Genomic DNA, 24,670 nt, shown 5'->3' with positions numbered 1-24,670 from the left:
TTACTTTACTCAGGGAGTAACGTTGGAAGTACTTTTAAAGTAATTGAGTTACTTTACTCAGGGAGTAACGCAGTAAAGTAACTGGTTACTTTTTTAAAAAGTAACGCAGTAACGTACTTTGATTACTTTTAAAGTAACCCTTACCCAACGCTGTTCATACTGTATGTCTGTGTACTGACTGATATATGGGGTCATTACTGAGCTATTTGGATCCATTAACCTCCACCTCCAATGACAAATACACATAAAACTGAGCTGTACTGTGATCCATCATTAGAAGATGGAGGTCAAAGTTAGCCAGCTAGCCAGCATGTTGACTTGTTGGCACTTGTTAGCATTGATGTATGCATGACACCTTTTTTTTTAATTCTCATTATTGTGACTAGTAACTACACTGGTGGAAATTGCCAACAGATTGTACTTTGTTAACAAATTCTGCTAGCTAAATGGCTTCTTTTTTTTTTTTTTTGGTAAGATATTTTTTGGGCATTTTTTAGCCTTTAATGGATAGGACAGACAAGTGTGAAGGGGGAGACAGAGAGGGAGTGACATGCAGCAAAGGGCCATAGGCTGGAGTCGAACCCAGGCCGCTGCGGCGACACCCTTGTACATGGGGCGCCTGCTCTACCACTAAGCCACCAACACCCCCCTACTAGGTTTTTCTAACCATGTGTTCAACCATATTTCACAGTCTTGCTATTTTTGTTGGATTAAACTAAACCATTTGTTTATATTTATCTAATTTATCTACAGTATGTTGATGTTACTTTATGCTGATGATACTAGCTTTTTTTTTCCTAATAGAATTGTTCCCACACCTAGGCTGCGTTTGGAAAGTCTTTTTTGCTTAGGAAGGTTCCTAGCTGAGTGAAATGACCCGGAAGTATTTTAGTGGCCGCCATGATAAGAGCTGTTCGAATTCTCTAAACACTAAGGAAAGGAGGTTCAATGCTTCCTTTCAGATCTCCTTTAGCATAGGATACATCGGACCTTCCTAAGCGATAGGAAAGGAGATAATTCCATCCCACAAGTCATTGCGGTGGCAATATTTACGCACCATTCACAAACTCAAATGATTAGGAAAGAAAAAGATCAACATGACCGAGAAAGGAAGGAGATCACCATCTAAGTTACCGCTGTTTATGAAGCATTATACATCTCATGCCATAACTTGTTCATATATATTTTTTCAACTTTCAACATTATGTTAAACTTAGATGCGAACTATGAACGTTTCGCTACTATTGGTGTACCCTCCGTCCACAGCTTTGTTTAACTTGTTTTATAACAGGATAAACAAATATACAAATATACAATGCATCATTTTAATTTTCCGATTTTCGTGTGAATGAGAAAAAACGGAAATCCACGTGCTTTTCCCATTTTCGTCTTCAAATGGCTAATTGATATAGAAATTAAACCAAAACCAGAAACCTACTTGTTTTTCGCCTTTATTGTTATATCTATATTATCTGCCCCTACTGCATCTCAAAACATTGGCATCGGCTATGCTTATGGCCTAGATAGATAGATAGATAGATAGATAGATAGATAGATAGATAGATAGATAGATAGATTCAAGAGTATTATCTAGACCTGCTCTATGTGTAAAGTGCCCTGAGATGACTTTTGTTGTGATTTGGCACTATATAAATAAAATTGAATCTAAAAAAATAGATAGATAATCAATGAAGTAACGTTGCTGTGCCTCGTGCGTAAATGCGCATATACTTGGCGTATCTGGAGATTTAAATAATCAATGAAGTTACTGCTTCCCACTTTTTATTCCCCTGTACAGTGTTTCCCTGCAGAGCTACAGTGGAAGGATCATAACAAAAAATACAAAAGACTGTAACGTTAAAAGATATCTGCCTGAGGTTATTAAATACCTGCAGCGAGCACCCCACCCCACAGCAGAAACAATAAGCACGTTTCCCCATAAAGAGAGACGCTGTGCGCATTTATGCACGAGGCACAGCAGCGTCCCTTTTATTATTAATATTATTATTATTTATTATTTATCTGTCTATCTATGCAGTAGGGGCACATAATATTGATTTAACAATAAAGGCCAAACACAAGTTAATTACTGGTTGTGGTCTAATTTCGCCTCCAATTGCCCATTTGAAGAAGAAAATGGAAGAAGCACGTGGATTTCCATTATTTTTTTTATTCACACGGAAAAACAAAATAATGCATTTAATATTTGTTTATCCTGTTATAAAACAAACAAGTTGAACACAGCTGTGGACGGAGGGGACACTCACCGTAACATATGCTCAGTTTGCATCAGTCATTTATTCATTTGAGCGTTGTTGTATTGCCAGCCTTTAGTAATATCATTAATTCATTTTACTACTTGGGATTCAGATGGGTGAGTGTGAGCAAACATTCTCAATGTGACAATTTCGTTTCAGTTTGTGGCTGGTCGCCTATATTCCTTTCTTTAATTCAATTCCGACCTTAGTAATTAAACAATATCTTTCACCGTGTTGTCCACGTTTATATATCTGCATGAAACAACACGATGAGAACGTACGCCCCATATGTTCTCATCGTGTGCATTTTGTAGTCCATCTTCAGAACATTGTAGTTTCACCACAGCAGACCCACGTCAATAACATCCGCCGTCGCATGATGACGTAGCCCAGCGTAAGTGCGGTCGGATTTTCTCAGCTCCGCGGTTCTCTTTTCCTAAATCCTTATGAATTCTCCTACTCATCTTTCCTTGACCTTGTGACGTTTCCCACCGAGGTCAAGGAATAGTGATTAGGAATAGATGATAGGAGGGACTTTCCGACCGCAGCCCTAGTTTTGGGGGGGGAAAGCGAGATATCAGAATTTAACTAAATTTCTAAATGGTTAAAATTAAACTAACTTTATTTAAAAGTGAATAAATCTAATTTCATGATATTTACTGCTAAAACAATTGTAAATTGTATTCTTGCCTTTTCGTTGAAAGCTTTTGAGAATGACGTTTGGTTGTGCCGAGCTGGAGTTGGCTTATTATTGCTTCCTGTAGCCAATGAGGGGAAAACACTTGCTACAACTACAGCTGGTGAGAACTGCAGTGGCAGTGGGTGTTTTTCCTTCATTGACCAGTTAGTTAGTTAAATTATTGACGCAAAAAAATCACATTTCAGTCCAAACTATACAAAAAAAAAAAATCAATTTACAATAATCCTGTTAGTAAAAATACACCACAAGGGTGTAGAAAGAGATTTTACACTTGGAAACAAACTTTGAAAATTTTATTATCAATTTATCTGTCCATTATTTTCTTGATTATTTTTTATTAAATAATCCATAAAATGTCAGAAAATAAAAAATGCTCAAAATATTTTTTTCATATTCAAACGGCATGGGAATAAGAAAAGTGGCAAATATTCAAATTCAAGAGGCTGGAACAAGAAATGTTTGAGATTTTTGCTGATTTGTCCATTGGCTTGATTAAACAACTGATTGTTTCAGCTCTTCAAGGGTTAGATTTATGCTTATTATAGGTGTTAAGCTTCATTGATACAATACTTCAGGCATTAGAAGTAATTAGCTGTCAAATGTACATCAGGTTAACTTTCCCACCTCCAGTAGAGAGCAGCGGCCTTCCTTAGCTTTTCAATATAAGATACAGACAAGCTGAAGCTCTCTGCATTGTTTACCTTCCAGGGTAACTGTACAGCGTGTGACGGTCGAGACGACCTGAGCGATTACTCCAGCATCCTGTCGGCCATGAAGGTCCTCATGTTCACTGAGACAGAGAACTGGGAGATCTCCAAGCTACTGGCTGCCATCCTGCACATGGGCAACCTGCGCTTCGAGGGTATGATAAACAGCACACTATTAGGTTCTGCTTTCGTTGATGGTGTCAGAGAGGTGATGTCAGTGTACTTGACTGCAATATATTGAGAGGTGTATCTTGAGCAAAACAGTGGTATTTTTGGTTCTCCTCAGCTCGGACGTATGACAACCTGGACGCCTGTGTGGTTGTGAGATCTCCCGACCTGATTACTGCGGCTTCACTCATGGAGGTATGTATGTGTGTGTGCATATGTGTGTGTACTACAAGCGTGGTAGAGGAAGTGTTCAGATCCTTTACTCAGGTAAAAGTATTAATACCGCATGTTTCTGTGTCTATGTGACTATTAGGATTGGTCCAGTATTGAGCCAGACTGCTGCAGCCAGCAACGGCAAAACTGGATGCAATGTATGTCCATCCAAGTTCTTGCGTTTGCCACTGACAGGCTCAGAACAGTACTTTTAGCGTGTATAGAGCCACCATATTTTCAGATCTAACGGGGTGAACTAAATGTTTATTTCAATCAAACTAGAGTTGGTGATTAGTGGAACAGCAGAAAGATGTACCAAGATGACTTTTATGAATTTTGTTATGTTTCTGCGACTCTGAATGAGGTGTGTTTTTTACGATGATGAAATTACTGGTGGGTTTGACAATGATGATTGCGGGGCTGTTTCTGGTTTTACAAAAAGGATCTTACTGTTTAACATAAAGGTCTATCTCTATAGGGATCATTTCCATAATGTTGTCAGACACGTAGAATAACAATCTGAGCCTGTCAGTGGCAAAACGAAGCACTTTTAGTGGACATACATTGACAGTGCTCAACTTTCTGCTGGGATTACATTCTTCTCTTCTTCTCTCTTCTCATCTCTTTCCTGTTTGTTTGGGTGTTTGTTTTGTTTTTAAGGGACTGGTCTTATGTGTCATATTTTGTTTAACTTCCTTCCTATAAAAATTTAGGAAATTTTAGTCAGTGATGTTGCAATTACCCAGACCCCAAAGTGACACCTTCACAATGTTTGTTTTTTCAAACTGATAGTTCAAAATTCAAAATGATTAAAAATTGATTTGTATCATTAAAATAATTAAAAGGAAAAGCAGCAAATCGTAACATTTGAGAAGCTGAAACCATAAAATGTTTTGTTATAATCAAACACTAATTGTTTTAGTTCTATCAACTGTTGGGTCATTTAGTTGAAAGAATATTTAATATTTTATAAACGTCTTCATGTGTTTTGTATGCAAAATCCTAATGTTTAATAACTCATAACTACAGCTGTCAAGTAACTATAGTGAAATAAAAAGTACAATATTACCCTCTGACATGTAGCGTAGACGTAGAAAGTTCCATGAAAAGGAAAGTCTCAAGTACAAGTACCTCAAATTTGCAGTTAACTACAGTACTAGTAAATGTACTTAGTAGCATTCCTGTCTACACAATAGCCAAACTAGTTTGTATCAGAAAAAGCAATCACTTGCCTAAAGTCCACCCATATCTCTGCATCAAGTGATGTGACACATATTGATAATGGGTTCATTGCAATGCAGCACATTTGTGATTGTGTCTTAGAAAAGAGAAGCACACTGTGAAGCTGCTTTAAATTGGAGCTCCTTTTTCTGACATTGCTTGTTGTGCACTCTCGTAGGTGGAGCCTAAAGATGTGATGGTGTGTTTGACCACACGAACCCTGATCACACGTGGTGAAAGTGTTGCCACGCCGCTCAGTGTGGAACAAGGCCTGGATGTCAGGGACGCCTTTGTCAAGGTACCGATTGAATACAAATACAGTAGTCTGTTATTGGAAATAATCCAAACTCTTTTCACCTCTCACAGTAAGAAGATGATCATGTAGCCTTTAAAGAACGACTTTACAGCAGTTTGTTTTCGCTGACCTGCGGTGCTGTAACTTCTCACCTTGCTGCAGTGATGTAGAGATGCAAATGTACAAGATATACACATCATAATGAAAATTAGCATATAAACCAAAAAAAAAGAAAAAAGATTAAAGTAAAAGTAAAAAAACAACAACTTAAAAATCCTAACCCTAACCAAACTACACAAGAAACGTTTTTCTTTGCAGAATCACACATCCTACTGAATTAAAAAAAAATATATATATATTTTTTTTTTTAAGATTATTTTTTTGGGCGTTTTGCCTTTAATGGACAGGACAGTGTGAGAAATGGGGGAGAGGGAGAGTGGGGGGACAACATGCAGCAAAGGGTTGCAAGTCGAACCCGCAGCCACTGCAGCGAGGCATCGCCTCTATACATGGGGCGCCGGCACTATCCACTACGCTGCCGACGCCCCCTGAATTAAAACTTTTAACAGGAGAAGATAGTGAAACACTGCTTTTCAACCTGGTATTAAATCACAATTGAAATCACTTGTTAACAACCTGAAGGTCAAGATTCACAAAAGTTAAATCTGAGGTGTTACACGATAATTAACAAGCTATGGAAGCAAACAAGAAAAACATACTTCTGCTAATTATAAACTTTTTGTCAATTACTCACTGATTATAGGCATTTCTTGCCCCTAAAATTTGAAATGGCAAACTGAAAATTTGATCAGATGATGGCGATAGATGAAAAATATCAGAGGACCAAAGGTGTTACAGTTTATCCTCAGGGAACCATGAATGTGTCACCAAATTTCACAACAATCAATCCAATAGCTGTCAGGAGATTTGAGTTTTTATAGTTGAGATATTTCAGTATGGACCAACAGAACAACAAAACCATCAATGTGTGTTCTTACTGACCGCGTGTTTCATCTTCCAGGGGATCTACGGGAGGTTGTTTGTCTGGATTGTGGATAAGATCAATGCTGCCATATACAGACCGCCATCCTGCGAGAGTAAGATCATGCGCAGGTCCATCGGGTTGCTGGACATCTTTGGTTTCGAAAACTTCACCGTCAACAGGTGAAACCGTGTCAAGTTCATAGAAAAATCTTGTTAGTTTGTCAAATTTAATACTGAACTTTCACACCTGCTTTCTCTCCTATGATTTTTCGTCACTGCAGTTTTGAACAGCTGTGCATCAACTTTGCCAACGAGAACCTGCAGCAGTTCTTTGTTCGCCACGTCTTCAAGCTGGAGCAGGAGGAGTACAACCTGGAGGACATCAGCTGGCAGCACATTGAGTTCACAGACAACCAGGATGCTCTGGACATGATCGCCAACAAACCCATGAACATCATCTCCCTCATCGATGAGGAGAGCAAGTTCCCTAAGGTGCAATACAAGGGAGAATCACAGCAGTCTGTTGTTTGAATTATACGTAGTCTTCTAGTTGTGGGCCATTTACAAGATCATTTGAAGTGGGATGTGTCTGTGTAAGAACTCAACAGATTTATTTTTCTTTTCTTGTCTTCTGTCAGGGAACTGATAATACGATGCTGTACAAGCTCAACTCGCAGCACAAACTCAACTCCAACTACATCCCTCCTAAAAACAGCTACGAAACCCAGTTTGGCATCCAACACTTTGCTGGGGTGGTGCATTATGAGACCAGAGGTGCGTTCAATTTCATCCATGTTGCTGCATGTTGTTGCGTCTTCATGATTTGTTTTATGCACTTTCTTCTCTTGTTTGTTACACTGCAAATTTTGGCTCAGACTCTCAAGAAAGCAGGGCTGCCCCCAACTAAGAGTCGACCAGTAGTCGCCATTTAGCGCCATTAGTCGACTAGTCGCCCGCATGTTTACGATATTAACAGCACAATGGTTTGAGTTGAAGGTGTGAGAAAGAATAGTATCAGTAACATTGTTAACACTGTGCTACATTACAGAGAAATACAAAAGCGTACTAATGAACCTTCATTAATATAGGCCTATATTTTATCTACAAGTGCACGTCACACACTGAGCGAGCCGCCTGTTAATGACGCTGTGGGCTAATGGGCATGTAGCTACTTCCATGTTTCAGATGATACGTCATGTTTGTAGTCGACCAATGAAGATGAGTTTACATATCACCTTGGGTTCGTCCTTCACCTTCTCAAAATGACCCCACACTTTGGATTTCCTGCCCGACATGTTATTAACTAGCCTGTGGAATAACTACAGGTACCAGCCCTGGAAAATTAACCTGACTCCTGTCTGACTGCTGAGCGTGGACACTTCCTGTGTCTGTGCTTTCAAATTAAATTCCCACATGGTCCACTCATATAGGTTTTGATTTATTTTGACAAGGCACAGCTCCTAAAAGAGTTTTTTTCTCTGTGACTAAGCGACCAATGAAATCTTGCCGACTAATGACCTTTCTGGTTGATTAACATTCAGTCAACTATTAGGGGGCAGCTCTACAAGAAAGTATTCTAGGAAAGTAAAAGGTCAGATAAGATTCAAGAAGCTGAACAATCCAAAATTTGGCTGACCTGAACAAACCTTAATAGAGAGAGAACACCAACTCTATAATGCCACATATGGACAAATGTAAAGTCATAGAAACAGCGACATGTGGCAGTAAAACAAAAACCCTATCTGACATGGACTGTTTGGACTGTCGGTTGGACGAAGAAAAAAAAAGCAAAGTAGTCGTGCACATCCAAAAACGTTTGGACAATTAAAAAACCCACCGTGAAAGCAAACTGGATCAGAACTAAAAACAGCCATGTATGTTTTTTTGGTTTGGACCAAAAGCGACTTCATAGTTTTGTTTCCTCCGTCTCTCCTCCAGGCTTCCTGGAGAAAAACCGAGACAGCCTCCACACCGACATCATCCAGCTCGTCCACTCGTCAAAGAACAAGTTCATCAAGCAGATCTTCCAGGCTGACGTGGCCATGGTGAGACCAACAAATTCTGTAACGCCTCTAGATTTTTGTTTGCATGAATGCCTGTACCTGTGGACTGATATTTTTCGACCTTCTTTTGAGCTTTTGTTATGACTTTAAAGTGTCTTCAAGTGATAATGTCACTGGTGACTTTTGCCTCCCTTTAGCTTTTCTCCTCACGGTGTTGGCTTTTAATTAATGCCGCAGCTCCTCCTCTCATTCTGCTGTCTCTCCTCTGTTTCCTCTGTCTCCTCCTCTCACGTCAGTTTCTGTGTGGCTATCAGCAGCCCAGCACCCCTGCTCCCAAGGTAATCAACGGCCTTTAGCAACATGTGGTCACTGAAAAAACCCTGTGTTTGTTAAACTGAGTAGAAACCCATGATACCCACGCCCCCTTCCCTTCCTTAAGCTCTCTTTTTATCCTACAGGTGTGCAGTTTGTTGTAGCAGAAACCAGAAGGAAGTGTGTTCATGTGATGAGATTCATTAAGTTACTGAGAATTTAACCAGCAAACTCTCTGACATGCACTTCCTACTTCTCATCTATCATCCAAGCATGTATCGCTGTCAACAGGACAATTTGAAGACATGCGGAGAACTGAGGGGCTTTTGAAAGAGAAAGTTCTGTCGTGTTTTCTGCTTCACTTTGAGGATTCCAGCTGTCAGAGATTTTGCGTTGGTTTCCTGTTTCATTCGTCTGTGGTGTACAGTAGTATTGATGTGTGTGTGCACCCTGTGTTTTCACTGTGTGCCCCTGTGTTCAAAATGTGTCCAGTGTTCATGCACATGCTGCAAACTCTTTACAAAATGTGCTAAAAACAAAAACCCGACTGTCTCCATCAGTGTGAGACTGGTGAGTATTTTTAAAATTACAGGAACAAATTTAAAAACAGATTCATCAACAGATCATTTAGTGGCATTTTCGTTTTTGGCTCGAGGAAATTGCAAACATGATAACCGGGGGAAATAAAAAATTAAAACTCAGTGGTCTGGAAGGCAGCATTTGAAACCCAACTTGCCAAGTAATTTTCCACCATTTATTAAAGATATGCTCTGCAGGATTTTCCTATAAAACAGTGTATAGACTCAAAAAGAAGTAATCCCTCGCAATATTTGAAATTTGATTATTTCTAACGTGTTAAAGAAAAGACATGAACATATAAACAAACAGACAGAAAAAAGTAATATTTACAAATAATGAAAGGCATAATGGAAAGTAATTGTCAGTGTATAGTTACTTTGATTTACACATTCGAAAAGGAGTTGGAGGAAGTATAAACATAGGCCTATTAAATCCCACCCCTTCTTCATACGTCATTGAGTGACATGTAACAGACAGCTTACTTATACAGATAAACCTACACCTAAGACTTTTCTAAATATACTGTTATTACCTTTTAACTTTGTCATACAAAAATAACCCATGTATAAGTATATAATGGTAAGTACCATATATCTGTCTTACAAAAACCTATCTTTGTATATAGTATAGATTACCAATTATCCATGACGTACACGTGTAAACCAGTCCAAATGTATAATATTTACTACCAAATGTCTTTGGCTTACAAAAAATATAAATAAATATTAATATTACATATATATCTTCATCAACTTGTCCTGCTATCTTTTTATATTTAAATAAGTGAACATCACTTAAGTGTGTGGCGGTGTATTTGTCTGCTGAGACTCTGCCCTCTGCTTGTATTTTAGTATTTTCTGCATTGAGGACATATATGGGCGTGTAGCCCCACAGCGCTCAGGTGAGGTCAGGGCTTAATAAAAAAATAGCGACTAGGTGCCAAACTCTAAGCAGCACACATCGCCGAGACACAACGCCGGGAGAAAAAAGCAAAGATAGTGAGGCGAGACGCCAAAGGAGAGTGAAACCAGAGTTGGCTTTTACTTTCACTTTTGCAAAAACAAATTGCTACAAAACTTAAATGTTTTGTAGTTGTAAAGGAGTGAAAGTTTTGAACAATGTGCTTGTGTCAGTTGGCAGTAAATGAAAATGTGTTTATTCACTGTATTTGGTTATAGAGGTTTGTTCATTGGGTTGGTGAAACATAGTCTTATGTATTTCTACCATGTGTGTGTTTGCAGGGTGTTGAGACGAGGAAGCGCTCCCCAACTCTGAGCAGTCAGTTCAAACGCTCCCTGGAGATGCTGATGAGGACGCTCAGCGTGTGTCAGCCATTCTTCGTTCGCTGTATAAAACCCAATGAGCTCAAGAAACCTATGGTGAGATAATTTCCTGCATGTTCTTTACAAAATGCAAGACTTTCCAAGTCCCCAAATCAATCTCTGAGCACATTTCTGAATTGTTGTTTGGACCAGGAAAAGGGGGATACTGCCTAACAGCACCTCTAAGGCTCACGAATTAATACAACATACACAAAAAGAGTGACAAAATGACAAGTTTTGACTTTTAGAAATAGTTCAGCACATAAATTCCTGCTTTAACACTTCAGTTTTTATACATTTGAGATATAACAAATTCATTATTTACAGATTTCTTACCTTTAGTCAGAGCCAGGCTGGCTGTTTCCCCTGTTTCCAGCCTTTGTGCTAAGCTAAGCCATTTGGCTGCCGGCTCCAGCTGCTGTAGCTTTATATTCATCGTACAAAAATGAGATGGTATCAGTCTTCTCATTTAGCCCTTAACCATTTCTCTGACTAGCCTAGTCCATGTATAAACACCTGTAAAGACTGACCATATTAAAATTTCAGGGTACATTAAGCTCATTTTTACTTCAACTTTCATAAAATTAAGCTCTTTCCTCTTAAGTTTTGTTGCTTTTTAACCCTTTATTATGCATGTTCCAGTTATTTGACAGAGAGCTGTGTATTCGTCAGCTGCGATACTCCGGCATGATGGAGACCATCAGGATACGGCGGGCAGGCTATCCCATCCGATACTCCTTTGGCGAGTTTGTGGACCGTTACCGAGTCCTCATGCCTGGCGTCAAACCTGCTCATATACAGGTCAACAACACAAAACACTGCCATCTGTTTCTGTTGTCTCCTTCAGTCCAGCTAAAACCTGTTTAAAGGGGAAAACAGTAACATACAGGATCAACAGTCTTTAAAACAGTGCTGGTGCAGGAGTCCTCACGTTTACATCCTTCTTTCTCCTTCCAGGAAGACCTCCGAGGGACCTGCCAGCAGATCGTCCTGGCCCGGTTGGGAAAACATGATGACTGGCAGATTGGAAAAACCAAGATTTTCCTAAAGGTTTGGGGTTTTTTGTTTGTCTGTAAAAGTTTTTGAGGCTTGAGTTTTCTGCAGCATCTTGGCTCTGAATCCCCATCACTGCTCTTTGTTTTGAACCTATCAGAAAAAGGTATTTCTTAAAAGTAAGCCAGTGCATATACAGACAATGTGCACCCAAGAGTTCACTTACTTTGGTTCTGATCCAAATTTGGTTTCAGTGGTAGTTGTTTTTTGACAGTTAAAGGACTATCAAATCCAGTGAGGATACAAAACCAACCAAAACTTTCCAGCTCCCTTAGATTGTCTTCTTGCTGTTCGTCCCAGCCTCATTGATTCACACTTATGACATAAATCTTAAAAAAACAGATCAGGAACATCAGGGCCAATGAAATATTTTGTTGTGCACCCCTGTTTGCAACCTGCACCTCCAATTCCCTCTTCCCTATTTAATTTTAGATATTCTAATCACACACAATTAGATTTACGAACAGCACCATGTTTGCAATATATCAACTGATATAATCAAGATTTTAAAATTAGATTTTCACACAAGAGAAATTACAGGAGCCATGATAGGACCATTATCATTTCAGTTGATGTTATACTGGAGTGTATGTATGCGTAGGTGTATATTAACAAACAACTTTGTAAGTAAACAAATTGGACTTCGGGGGCCCCCTGACAGTTTTGGGCCCCGTGGCTGTTTGTCCTCTTTTTTTACCTCGTCTTTATTTGTCTCTGCTCGTTTTTTGTCAGGACCACCACGACATGCAGCTGGAGATCGAGAGGGACAAAGGCATCACTGACAAGGTCATCCTCATCCAGAAGGCTGTGCGTGGACTTAAAGAGAGGTGAAGAACTCTACAAGAGACATAGATAGATAGATAGATAGATAGATAGATAGATAGATAGATAGATAGATAGACAGGCAGACAGACAGACTGCAGTTCTTGTCTCTGCGATGTGATAGTGGAGTACAAGCATAAAGTTGCATAAAATAGGAATACTCAAGTAAAGAACAAGTACCTCAAAGTAAAGTACTTGAGTAAATGTACTTACATTCCACCACTGCCTGGTTTAAAATCTATTTCCTGTCTCCTCTTCTGTCGAAGGACTCACTTTCTCAAACTGAGGAGTGCTGTGACTTTTATCCAGAAGATTTGGAGGGGTTATCGCTGCAGGAAGAATTACCAAACTGTAAGTGTTTACACCTTTAATGGGGAGTTTTGTAGCATTAATTGGTTAAATGTTATTTTCTTCTCTGACGCATTGTGATGTTTTGTTATGTCTATGAGCTGCACGACTCAAACGTCCCATTCACACTAACATCATCTCCACCTTTCCTCTCCTTCAGATGAAGGTTGGCTTTGTGCGCCTCCAGGCCGTCTACAGGTCAAGGAAGCACTACAGAAGCTACCGGGCGACTCGCCTTCGTGTCACTCTCATTCAAGCCCGTTGCCGTGGCTTCCTCATCCGGCAGACATTTTGGCGGCGTCTTCGTGCCGTGTTGACGCTTCAGGCCTACACCAGGGGCATGATAGCCAGACGCCTCTGCCAGAGGCTCAGGGCAGAGGTAAAAAGTGGTTGCATTTATTACTGCTACATATGTCATGTTAAAGTGGCAGACCGAGAGGGCCACTGGTGTTGAGGGCAGGTGTGAAGTATTATATGGGGGAAAGAAATTGTGATTGATTTGGCAAAAAGAAACTGTGAAGCCTTATTATATTTGTTCCTGTAATGCCATGATCAGATGAACCAACCCCAACAATGATTAGACAGTTTTGGACATTTTTGCTGATTTGTATTCTTGCTCAGAGTTAGATGAGAAAGTCAATACAACCTCCATCGGGCCTCATTCAACAGTCCATGCACACAAATCTTGGCATAAAAGTATTTTTAGGGCTGCCCCCTGAAAAATTGCAAATTCAAATCATCAGTCAGAGACCCATGTTTTTCTTTCATTTTTGTCAGTGTATGTCTGGGGATGTTTTAGTCCCCACATTTAGCTGCAGAGTGAGCGCACCTCACTGTCACGCTGCGGGCAGCCGTGGACACTGCATAAAGGAGGAGAATTTTTGCAGCATAAGGCTCTGAAATAACACTATGTTTTTCCTTCTGCTTAGAAGTGGTGAATTAACAGCTCACAGCAACTTAATACGACACAGCCTCTGGTTTTTGTTTGATATCTTGTGTTGGAATGTTGATGCACATTTCCGTTCTGTCATTAGCGCAGTTAGCTCCCTCTGAACCCTGCTCAAGCTCTTTATGGAAAAAAGGAACAAATAATCAAATATTTATATTCAACTGACTGATTCAGGTGGGTAAAGCCCTAAAACTTTTACGCACAAATTCGGGATTCATCAAATTTTCTCACCTGAATTTGTTCATACTCTATAAACAAATTTAAAACTGCCTCAGACTGTACGTACGCACAAATGATGAGCTGTCTGTAAATATAAGCACATACCTTTTAACTAAATACACAGCAGATTAAAACCACTTTCATTAAAAGACTTTAATAGACAGATATTTTTTTTAAAAAATGGTAATTTAGTAACACATCTTCCAAATGTATGAACTATCAAAATTACGCCCTTTCATACTCATCAATTATTGTCATAATTAAACTATCCAACTATAAAAATTGAGTGCACCAGTCTTGGCTTACAATTGAATGAATACAAATCCATAGAAAATCCAAGAAAATCCATATTAAATAGTAACAGTATTGAGTGCCCTGAAATTGCACACATGTAACCACTGTTAGGCATGTAGAGTATATAAAAGACTCTGATTCAAGCAGGTGTTCAGCTGTTTTTGACTGCCAAGACAAGTTTTGCTTCCCGTTCTCACCTGATACCTTCTCAGGTCCAACTCCTGTCCACTATCAGTTTCTTGGCTACAGGGACATCTCAGGGAATAGCAGATTGGGCTTGTATAGAGAAATAAGGAAGTGGCAGTTTGCTGATTGGAAATAGCGGGCACACGATGTTTAATTTAGAATTATTCTGATTCACTAACACACATGGTGATAAGAACAAAATTGGCCGGCGCACTTATTTTGTGTGCAAAGTACGCACATTTCTACGCACATATAAGTGAAGGAGGCCTATTGTCAGTATGCAAAATACGAAACTACAGCCTACAGGTGGTTACCTTAGTTTAGCATAATAACTGGAGGCAGCCTGAATCACTCCTCCTTGTTGTTGTGTAAAGTTAAAGTTCAAACCCTACCTGCTTCTATGTGGTCCATCAGCACGCAAAGGAAGAATAAATGTGACACTGTTTTAGAAAGTTGGTCACAAAGGAGGTCTGCAAACTGTAGGCTCCTAATAATTAGTTGCTGATCAGCAAACAGTGATTGAGTTGATTGCTGTCACCTGAAGAGGATCTCGTAGATCAAAGCGTTGCCTTAAAAGAAAAGACTAACTTTTTATTAGGAGCCCACAGTTGGCAAACTTTCTCTGTGACCTGCAGTGACATATTCTTTGTCTTGCACTTGAGTGTTTTTGCCTGGATGTGAGCACACTTGGTCCCTCTTCTGGTGTTTGGGAAAGTTACAGTAGCCTAGGGTAGGCAACCTGTGGCTCCGGAGCCACATGTGGCTCTTTATCCCCTCTACAGTGGCTCCCTATGGGTTTGTCAAAAAAGAAACATAAGAAAAAGGAAATACATTTTTCATACATCATTGTTCTAGGCCTAAAATGATTTTACCTTCTCTAATTGTAATAATGTGTAAAAATGGCTCTTTTACTAGTAAAGGTTGCCGGCCCTGCAGCAGCCGGATGCAGCCCCCTCCTTGATTTCACCATCTTAAAAAGGGTTTCAAACTCTGTCAGATGATCTGAAAAGCACGTTGTCTGATGCAGACTGAGGCCTTTAAACACACTGCATCCGAAAAAAGACCCAGTCATGTTAAGACAAGTCTCTCCTGTGAGCCTGGCCTAAAATCTGTCACCATAAAACCTTCTTTTATACATTTTTTTTATTAGTTTGATTAACCTGGTTGCATGTTGTCTGATTGTGATATATGGAAATGTTTGTTTCAGAATGTTTTTAGTAAAAAAAGAAAATGCCATTTTATCTGTTGCACCTTTTTTCTCTGTCCCTGTTCTGAAAGACAATGATGAATAAATTATTTGTTTTGTAAATGTTTGTTTAATCTCAGTTTGTTATCAGCTTGATAAAATATAAATAGCTTTCGGAGAACTATCAGATAATATCCCTGAGCGAATCTGCAGTTCCAGTGACCTGTCCACGAGGAAGTTAAGTAGTTAGTTAAATAATCTACATTAGCTAAATACTGAATAGAGATCAACGTTCTGTCTACTGCGTTTCGCTTTTTAAGAATAGTTTATATTCTTTTTAGTCCGTCTGTTTACACCTGTGATGTTTCCCTTCAGTTCCTCTGCTTTAGTTTTAAACAGACAAGTAGTAAAAAGCTAACAGAGAAAAATGTTGCTCAGTATAACACTCAACCTGCCTCTGTTTCCTCCCTCACCTCCCCTCACAGCTGCAGCATCGCCTGGAAGCCGAGCGCCAGCGCCTGGCCGAGGAGGAGCAGCTGCGAAACCAGATGACGGCTCGGCGGGCCAAGGCGGAGGCAGAGAGGAACCACCAGGAGAGGCTCGTCCAACTGGCCCAGCAGCAGGAGGAGAGGGAGAGGGAGGAGAGGGAGGAGGCCAGGAGGAAGAAGGAGCTGCTGGAGCAGATGGAGAGGGAGAAGGAGCAGCCCGTGGACCACTCAGACATGGTCGACCGTATGTTTGGTTTCCTGGGGAACACCGGGCCGCTGCCCAACCAGGACGGACAGGCACCAGCTGGTTTTGAAGTATGTGTTTATGGTTCTTGTAGTCTAATAAAGATGTCTGACTGAATGTTCCAACAGATGAATTCAGTTTTCAGCCATGTTAGCAGCGTGGCTCTAAGGATCTATCAGCTGGTCCAGGAGATCCTGCAGACTTTGGTGATCCCCTGATCTTTTCCTCTAGCGCCACCACGAGGTTCACATCTGTGGTTTTGAGTGAAATACCTTAACTGTGGTCCTGTTTTCATGGAGAACATTTTGACATGTCACAGCAGGAAGTAGGCCTATAGAAGAAGCTGAGAATGCCATTTAATGCCATTATCTGAAATCACAAGTTAATTATTTTGTTATCTCGAGAAAGAAAAAAGCTTTATAATCTCCAGATAACGAGATAATTACAAAAAGGTCATTTCCTCTTATTAGGCTACTTAAAATGTCTATCAGAGATCGGGAGGGTCATGCCAGCAGGCATAGATGGCACCTTGACAAATGTAGCAACTGATTTAAGCTGAAAATGTCAGACCAAGGAGACCCATTATTAATGTTATTGATCGCATCAGATAGTAATGAGATATTAAACCTTGATGTGACATTTTCATCTTAAATAAGTTGCTACAGTTGTCAAAACTGTATCTATGCATACTGGCATGCCTTATAAGAGGTGCCAATTATTATCACAAAATAACAAAGCTTGTTTTCTTGAGATAATGAAATAATGAACTTGTTATCTTGAGATAACAGCATTAAAGAATAATTGGAATTACAGCCTTTCATGACTTACGTAGAAAAGCACATATAGTTATTTTATAATAATGAAATTAATGATGGGTGAATTCTATTTAGCAGCTTAGTTTCAGGATCCCAGTATTGTGCGTGCCAGCCAAAATGGTCACTCTCTCGGACACTTGAACATAATGTAACCTTTGTCATTGTCATTAGTAGCACCTGTGCTTTTCCTATTGTAACATATCGAAATGTCAGCTGTGAAAAATACGTGATGCCATGAAAATTGGTCTAGTACAGGCACCTTTTTTTTTGTCCTCTTGGGAGCAGAAGAACTCCACAATGAGCTAATAGACACAAAGCCCTGACATGTTATCACTAGAATGTTAACAAGCAATTGCCTGTTTCCACATCCTGCAGACACAGAATAAAATTATCATTCATTCTGCATTGTGTTTCTGGCCATCTGACAAATGTGATTCTAATATTCACTCTCCCTTTAGCTCTGAAGTCCTGAGGAAAAAATATCTAGCTCTTTTGCTGCTATATGTGCAACTTTTTATTATTATCTAGTAACCAACCTAGCCAGGATGCATTAAAAAGTATTTCACTGCTGGAAATATGGTGTTTTCATAAAACTGGATTGTCTATGCAGTAGAAAGGTGAAAATACTTTTGAAATTGGTGCTGTATGACCAGAGAAAACAGGAAAGGTAGAAAACCTACAACTACCAGAATGCATTGCACCGCACCTGACCAATAAACGCTTCCGCTGGTGGGTGACATCAGTGAGCTTAGACGTTCAGAAAGTAAAATGGCGGCTGGTAACAAGCGATCTGGAGATACAGTTAAATGGTAAGCTAAAATATCAAAACACATCAAAAACATTTGAGGCGAGAAATAGGCGAAGCAGTAACAGAATGTCGGGTGTTATTTGACCAGCACCGCTTAGTTTTACCGTATGACTTATTTTCAGCCTCCATTTTTAAAATACAGTAAACAACATGGCGCCCGTTTCTTGTTCACAGATTTTCAGCCAAACAGTGCAGTAAAATGTTTCTGTAGGCGAGAAATGGGCACTACAGTTACAGAATCTTGGCTTACATGTGGTCAGCACTGCCTAGTTTTACCCTTTAGTCTGAGTTTGGTCTGCTTTTGCGGTATCAGGTGTAAACAGGCTTCCCAGAACAATCCCAGCAAAATGAGGGCTGGTGCTGGAGCACAGCTGAGACCCGCTGTATAGCACAGCGGTCCGACATTATTGTGCACTCTAGCTGCATTAATTGTCTCTTTTCAGATAAACTGCGCCTGGTCTGGAAAGTGGATGAAGTCAGAAGGCGGTGACAAAAAGCCCAGTGGCGTTTTCCGCAGCCTTTAGTCAGTACAGGGAGTCACAGAAACACTTACACCCTGTTGGATCTGATGCCGATTCATTAAAATAGCAGACCCATATATCAGTTTGTTTGCAGTCTCCAGTTATTTTAATTATGACAGAGTAACCTATTAAAATGCTTTAACGTACAGGCGATCTGTCATGTTCATGGTTCAACCTTGATTTTGCATGAATTCTCATGTACATCAGCATCATATCAGTTTGCAGCAGCAGAACAAATCTGTCCCCTCAACTACAAATTTTTTTGTTGAAAACATCACCACAAACACAGGGGAATGAAATACTACAGTTTTAATTAAAGATCAGTCAGATATAGTCAGGGCTTCACATCTGTACAGATGTTATTTTAAGAATCCTAACGTCTCACTCACTGCGAACCTCTTTGTTGCTAATTACTTCAATAATTAAAATGGTCCAATTAATATACAGTACCATATGTATAGTTTACAATAATTGGATTCAGTGACTACTCAGTGTCACCATCAGTAATATGTATTCTCTTAATAGAATAAACCTTCAAATCAGACAAATGAAATCATAATCTTTTTAAATCAACAAAGATGAAGAGTGTATCTAAAATGTCATATTGTTGAGTCAACATCTAAACCAATCAGCTGTTAGATCAGGTTAGAGCCAAGTGTTACCCATCATGCCTTGGGTCTTGCAGTTGGTGAAGAGCAACTACAGCCCCCGGCTCTAAGAACTGCAACTGCCTCAATCTCGTGGAATTATCATTGTCCTCTTGTGCATGGCATCTTAGCAAGTTGGGATGACATCAGACACAAATCTAACTGGCATGCATTGTGCGGCAGTGGTCAGTGTTTGATTCTGCGCAGGCCTGGGTCATCTCGAGCAACCTGTTGACTGGTATTCGGTCTCTCTCCTCAACAACACACATCTTGTAAGGGCCTTGTCACCATTACAAAATAAACGAAATATAAAGAAAAGAAGAAGGCTCTCTCTTGCACCAAGGTCTCCATCATTCTGTAATTAGTGTTGTTTTTTAGATTTATTAAATATTCAAATTAGAATAGAATACAAGCAATAAAAATATTTACAAGGAATATGTACACTTAAGTATATGCACCAAAAAATGTACAATGTGTATTATCAGTGTAGGATGCAGATCGCAGTGCAGAGAAAGAATTAAGGTAGTTGTGGGAATGAGGATAGTGCGTAAGAACCCCAGTGTGACAGAATAGTTCCATGTAATAAAAATATGTGTTACAAAGTTTAACGTATTTCTTCCATCACTGTGTTTTCCCGTTGCTCAGGACTTGGAGAAAACTCCTCGAGGGGAGGAAGCTGAAGAGGAGGTGCTCAACGAAGCTCTGCCGTTACCTGATGAGGAAGATGAGGATTTGTCTGAGTACAAGTTCTCCAAGTTTGCAGCCACGTACTTCCAGGGTGTTTCCACTCACACCTACATTAGACGACCGCTGAAACAACCTCTGCTTTTTCATGAGGACGAAGGAGACCAGCTGGTGAGAACACACAGCTCCTCTCCACCTCTTGGCCGTGCACATTGTTATTCTAAAAGTTAGATATGAAATCAGTGCCACTCGCACATCCGTCTATATTCTGTTTTTATTTAACTTTTACACAACAATTACTTTCTTGGAATTTGAGTTGTACTTTTACTAAAGTAAAGGATCTGAATATTTCCTCCACTGCTGACAGATTAGAAAGTGACTCACTTAACTTACTGCTGATTTAAACATATTGCTCTATGTTCCAGGCTGCATTAGCGGTGTGGATCACCGTGTTGAGGTTCATGGGAGACTTACCGGAGCCAAAATGCCAGATGGTCATTAATGATGGCAGCGAAAAGATTCCCGTCATGACAAAGATCTATGAAACACTCGGCAAGAGGACTTACAAGAGGGAGCTGCAGGAGCTTCAGGTGGAAGGAGAGGTGAGATGATGGTGGAGGGTCAAATTGTTTTGTTAGCATTACTGATGGTCAGATTAACTCACCAAATGTCTTTACGCTCTGTTTGCGTGTCTACAGAACAGCTCCATAGACAGCCAGAAGAGGAACAGTGTCCGACATAAACTTGTGTCTCTCACTCTGAAGAGGAAATCCAAAATCACTGAGGAGGTGAGATTCAAACATAGATTCTATAAATAATAGACATAGCTACGGTGACGTCATTTTGTGGACTCACATTTTGAAGCCTCAAATTCAGAATTTTGGCCATCGCCAGCTTGGTTTTTTTGGAACCAGACGTGATCATGTTTGGACTCGCGGGTGAAGCTGTGGAGGAATGAGGGGTGGATCTGAGTCAGACTGTCACAACATCTCACAGAGAGCCTGCCACTCAAGTGGCCACACCCTTAAATATGCGTAATGTGAAGCTGTAATAAAATGTAAACTGGTGAGTTAAATAAAAATTCATCCGCCTTACAGTCGTCATGAAGTTGGAAATGAGCTATAGAGACCAAAACTGTTATTTGTACCAGACTGTAAATATGTTTATTTCTGCTGTAAAGTTGGGCATTTTAACATGGGGGTCAAGTGGCCATTTGTTGAACCGCAGTTTTTGGCACTTGTGCATTTGCGTTCATTTTTCAGCCCTAGATGTTGCTGCTTTAACTGTACACAGCTCAAATTTTCCATTCCACTGGGAAATACATAACAGCACAGAAGCTAAAGACGCTATAACTTCAGTTTCACTGCGACTTTGAATATTTCACCTTCATTTCTGTATAATAAGGATTTCTTCATCATTTGAGCATGACAGATGGCTCTAAATTCTGCAATACCCATGAGCCTGGCTGCTGCTAAAGAGAAGAGGTCAGAGGCACGAATCAGCTGTAGCAGCAAATTAAAATGTTTTGTTGTTGCAGCTGGAAACAAAACACAATGCCATAGTCACTGAAATCATCCTCAATGTATCCAGAATTAAAAAATAATTAACTTAACCGCCTTATCGTAAGTTTAATACACCGAAACAGAATATTTATATTGCCGAAATGCACCTTGGGAGTTGTAGTTAACTTCTCCATCAAAGCTCTATGTGCACTGGCTTCGACTTTTTATCAAAGAAAAAATATATTTTCTAAACCAGTTTTTTAGCTTTTTGTACTGACGATTTAACCTGGAGTTTTTGTGCCAATCCAAGCGTAGAAGTGCTCCAGCTGTGAGTCATGTAACTTTATCTATAGGGAGAATGAATAGATTTTTACGTCCTCAACCAGGGACACCTTGAATTGCTTTTCCCACTTCCCAACTTTACATCATTTCACTTGTAGATGACACTGCTTAATTTTAGTCGTATAACTGTTTGTTTCTCTTCAATGTTGGCGGCAGGTGACCAGGCGGTTGACAGATGGGGACTATGGCCTCCAGGGGAACAGCATGCTGGAGGACCGACCCACCTCCAACCTGGAGAAACTCCACTTCATCATCGGCAACGGCATCTTACGGCCCGCCCTCAGGTGACCTGCAGGGGTGACTTCAATGTGGCGGTGGTGTTAGACATGGAGGCACCAAAATAATGTAGAATTACCATTTGGGAATATCATCTCATGAACATTTACACAAATTTGCATGCTAGATCTTACTAGTAAAATGTTCAGTTTAGCTCTGAATCAACTAGTTTATTACAGCAGTGTGTTTTGGACTTGTTTATTTTGTGTTTTGAATCTATTTATTTTGCTCAGCTGTTGTTTTTCTGCCTCAGGGATGAGATCTACTGTCAGATCTGCAAACAGCTTACTCAGAATCCATCCAAGAGCAGCCATGCCCGCGGATGGATCCTTCTGTCTCTCTGCGTGGGCTGCTTCGCCCCCTCTGAGAAGTTTGTCAAAGTAAGAAACCTCTAAATCACTTCAACCAGGAAATGCCACAAATGTATGCTGGTACTGCAGCTTTCAAATACTGCAGGTCAGTCATGGCTTCCTGGTCAGTCAGTTTTGACCTAGGGTTGTCTTTTGTGGGACTCACTGTTTCCCTCTGTTCTCTGCAGTTAAATTGATATATTTGTAATTGATGAAAACATCCAGGAAATAAAAGCCAGGTACGAATGGTGAATGCACATTTGAAGAGGCAGGAAAGATGTTAAAAGTTTGCCCTCTCACTCTAACTAAACATTTAAAAAAGTTTTACTAAGACAGGATGTGGTCCGAAGAAATTGATTTGATTTCACTTTATTATCAGAAAAAAATTCTGAAACTTGTCTTGCATCCCAGCACATTAACTGTTTCACATAATACACATAAATACAAAAATAAAAAACATCTTTTGACAGAATAACAAAACCATTTTGAGTGTTTGTAGTCTAGAAGAATTCCTTTCATGTCTAATTGTCATTGATGCCTAAATTGAAAGCAATTTTTGTTGCAAACAAACATTGAAAACACAATAAAAACAACTCTGTTCCACTGAGAAATCCAGACTGAACAGAGCGGAGGAAATACATCCTTTGTTTATGGCACAAAGGATTTATTAACATCCAATTGAGGGTATAGACAGGACAGATCAATAACCCATCATAAATACTAGGGAGTCTGACGTTATAACAATAAAATAGCCAGACTTACAAAAGGAAAATGAATCATTTCAAATAACACTTCCGGTTTCAGCTCTTTATTATGAGGATTAAGTGTTTGTTCAATTGTTTGTTTTTGTCATATGCAACAGTGAACTGAGTATATTGTATTTTGGGACAAGATGTCACCTTTGGCTTAAAGAAAATTTCAAAAGGCATTTTACAATATTTTCTGACATTTTATAGACCAAAGAAAAATAATCAGCAGGTTATAGCTGGGGATTTACCTTTTTTTGTCTTTATTCCTATGGATAATTGGTCAGCTGATGCACACAGTGTGATGTTTAGGTATTTTTTTTAGCAGCTACTATAGTGTTACACAGAAGTAAAAAAAAAAAAAAAAAAATGTGTCAGTCATCCACAGTATCATTGATAAATGTCAGCTTTTGCTGCCAGACAGCCAAAATGCAAAAGAACTTTCATCATAACATTTTCAGTAAAAAAAAGAAACATCTGCTGTCTCTGGTATGAGGCGCCTATTATCCTTTTTTGGGGGGGAAATCTGTTTATTTTACTTCCAGCACTTCATGTTACAAAGAGCAAATCTTCATCAGATTACTGTCCAACTCCCTATCTGTTTTTTCTTTCCCCCTCCTCTGTCCCTCTGTCAGTATTTACGGACATTCCTAAATAACGGTCCTCCTGGTTATGCTCCATATTGTGAGGAAAGGTTGAGGAGGACGTTTGTGAACCGCACCAGGACCCAGCCGCCATCTTGGTTGGAGTTACAGGTACTGAACATGCTCGCTGTTCTGTGTTTGAGTTGTTTGCTCACCCGAAACTAAAATTGGGATAATTTTAAAGCGGTGGATTATGAGCACAGGAGGCTGTTAAATCTTTTTTTGTTGAGTTTCAGTCATCATCATCGGACCTGCAGCGAATACTGTCACTTCTGCAGCTACAGCAGCTAGGAAGCTCATCAACTCATAATGGGCTAATGCTGACATTACAATACAATACAATATCCAGGTCCAGCTCATGTTAGATTTATTAATTATATCAGAAAGTGCTGTAAAAAAATTATGATATAACAATAGGCAATTTGAGACCATATTGTCCGTACTGATTTTCCATCATACTTTGACCGATAGGATTATGAAACTGATATTAAATTCAATTCTGTGTGGGACTAACAACGTCTTAAAAAGTCTTGCTGATCCAGCACTCCATTGGTGATGTAGTTCTAATTTCAAACATTCAATATGATTTCAATCTTTCATCAAATCAAATTTAATTCAGAATACCAAGATATTAAAAGCCGAAGATGGATCCAGAAGGTATCCAAAACTATGCAACATAATAATGCTTCAGTCAATTATCAATTCAGTCAATTTAAATAAGTTCTCAAGAGACATGCTATCATACCTTGGGCAGTATGATAATCACACTGATATGAAATTGAAT

General features: G+C 39.6%; 1 protein-coding gene across 1 annotated transcript in view; it reads left to right on the top strand.

Annotated features, from left to right (window-relative positions):
• myo7ab (myosin VIIAb) overlaps window positions 1–24,670 on the top strand; it is a 65,091-nt gene that overhangs the window by 25,628 nt on the left and 14,793 nt on the right. Inside the window, exons 10-29 of the mRNA XM_050037005.1 lie at window positions 3,667–3,820; window positions 3,952–4,028; window positions 5,446–5,565; window positions 6,584–6,726; window positions 6,828–7,038; window positions 7,185–7,320; window positions 8,485–8,591; window positions 10,682–10,819; window positions 11,405–11,563; window positions 11,720–11,812; window positions 12,548–12,642; window positions 12,904–12,988; window positions 13,146–13,364; window positions 16,305–16,622; window positions 19,988–20,197; window positions 20,452–20,628; window positions 20,725–20,814; window positions 22,027–22,154; window positions 22,400–22,526; window positions 23,878–23,997. Coding sequence (XP_049892962.1) covers window positions 3,667–3,820; window positions 3,952–4,028; window positions 5,446–5,565; window positions 6,584–6,726; window positions 6,828–7,038; window positions 7,185–7,320; window positions 8,485–8,591; window positions 10,682–10,819; window positions 11,405–11,563; window positions 11,720–11,812; window positions 12,548–12,642; window positions 12,904–12,988; window positions 13,146–13,364; window positions 16,305–16,622; window positions 19,988–20,197; window positions 20,452–20,628; window positions 20,725–20,814; window positions 22,027–22,154; window positions 22,400–22,526; window positions 23,878–23,997 — 2,907 coding nt within the window. The remainder of the gene's footprint in view (window positions 1–3,666; window positions 3,821–3,951; window positions 4,029–5,445; window positions 5,566–6,583; window positions 6,727–6,827; window positions 7,039–7,184; window positions 7,321–8,484; window positions 8,592–10,681; window positions 10,820–11,404; window positions 11,564–11,719; window positions 11,813–12,547; window positions 12,643–12,903; window positions 12,989–13,145; window positions 13,365–16,304; window positions 16,623–19,987; window positions 20,198–20,451; window positions 20,629–20,724; window positions 20,815–22,026; window positions 22,155–22,399; window positions 22,527–23,877; window positions 23,998–24,670) is intronic.

The sequence above is a fragment of the Epinephelus moara genome, chromosome 3 (assembly GCF_006386435.1).
Source record: "Epinephelus moara isolate mb chromosome 3, YSFRI_EMoa_1.0, whole genome shotgun sequence".
Classification (NCBI taxonomy): Eukaryota; Metazoa; Chordata; class Actinopteri; order Perciformes; family Serranidae; genus Epinephelus; species Epinephelus moara.
The sequence above is the reverse complement of the archived record's forward strand: the minus strand, read 5'-3'. Positions and strand labels throughout refer to the sequence as shown.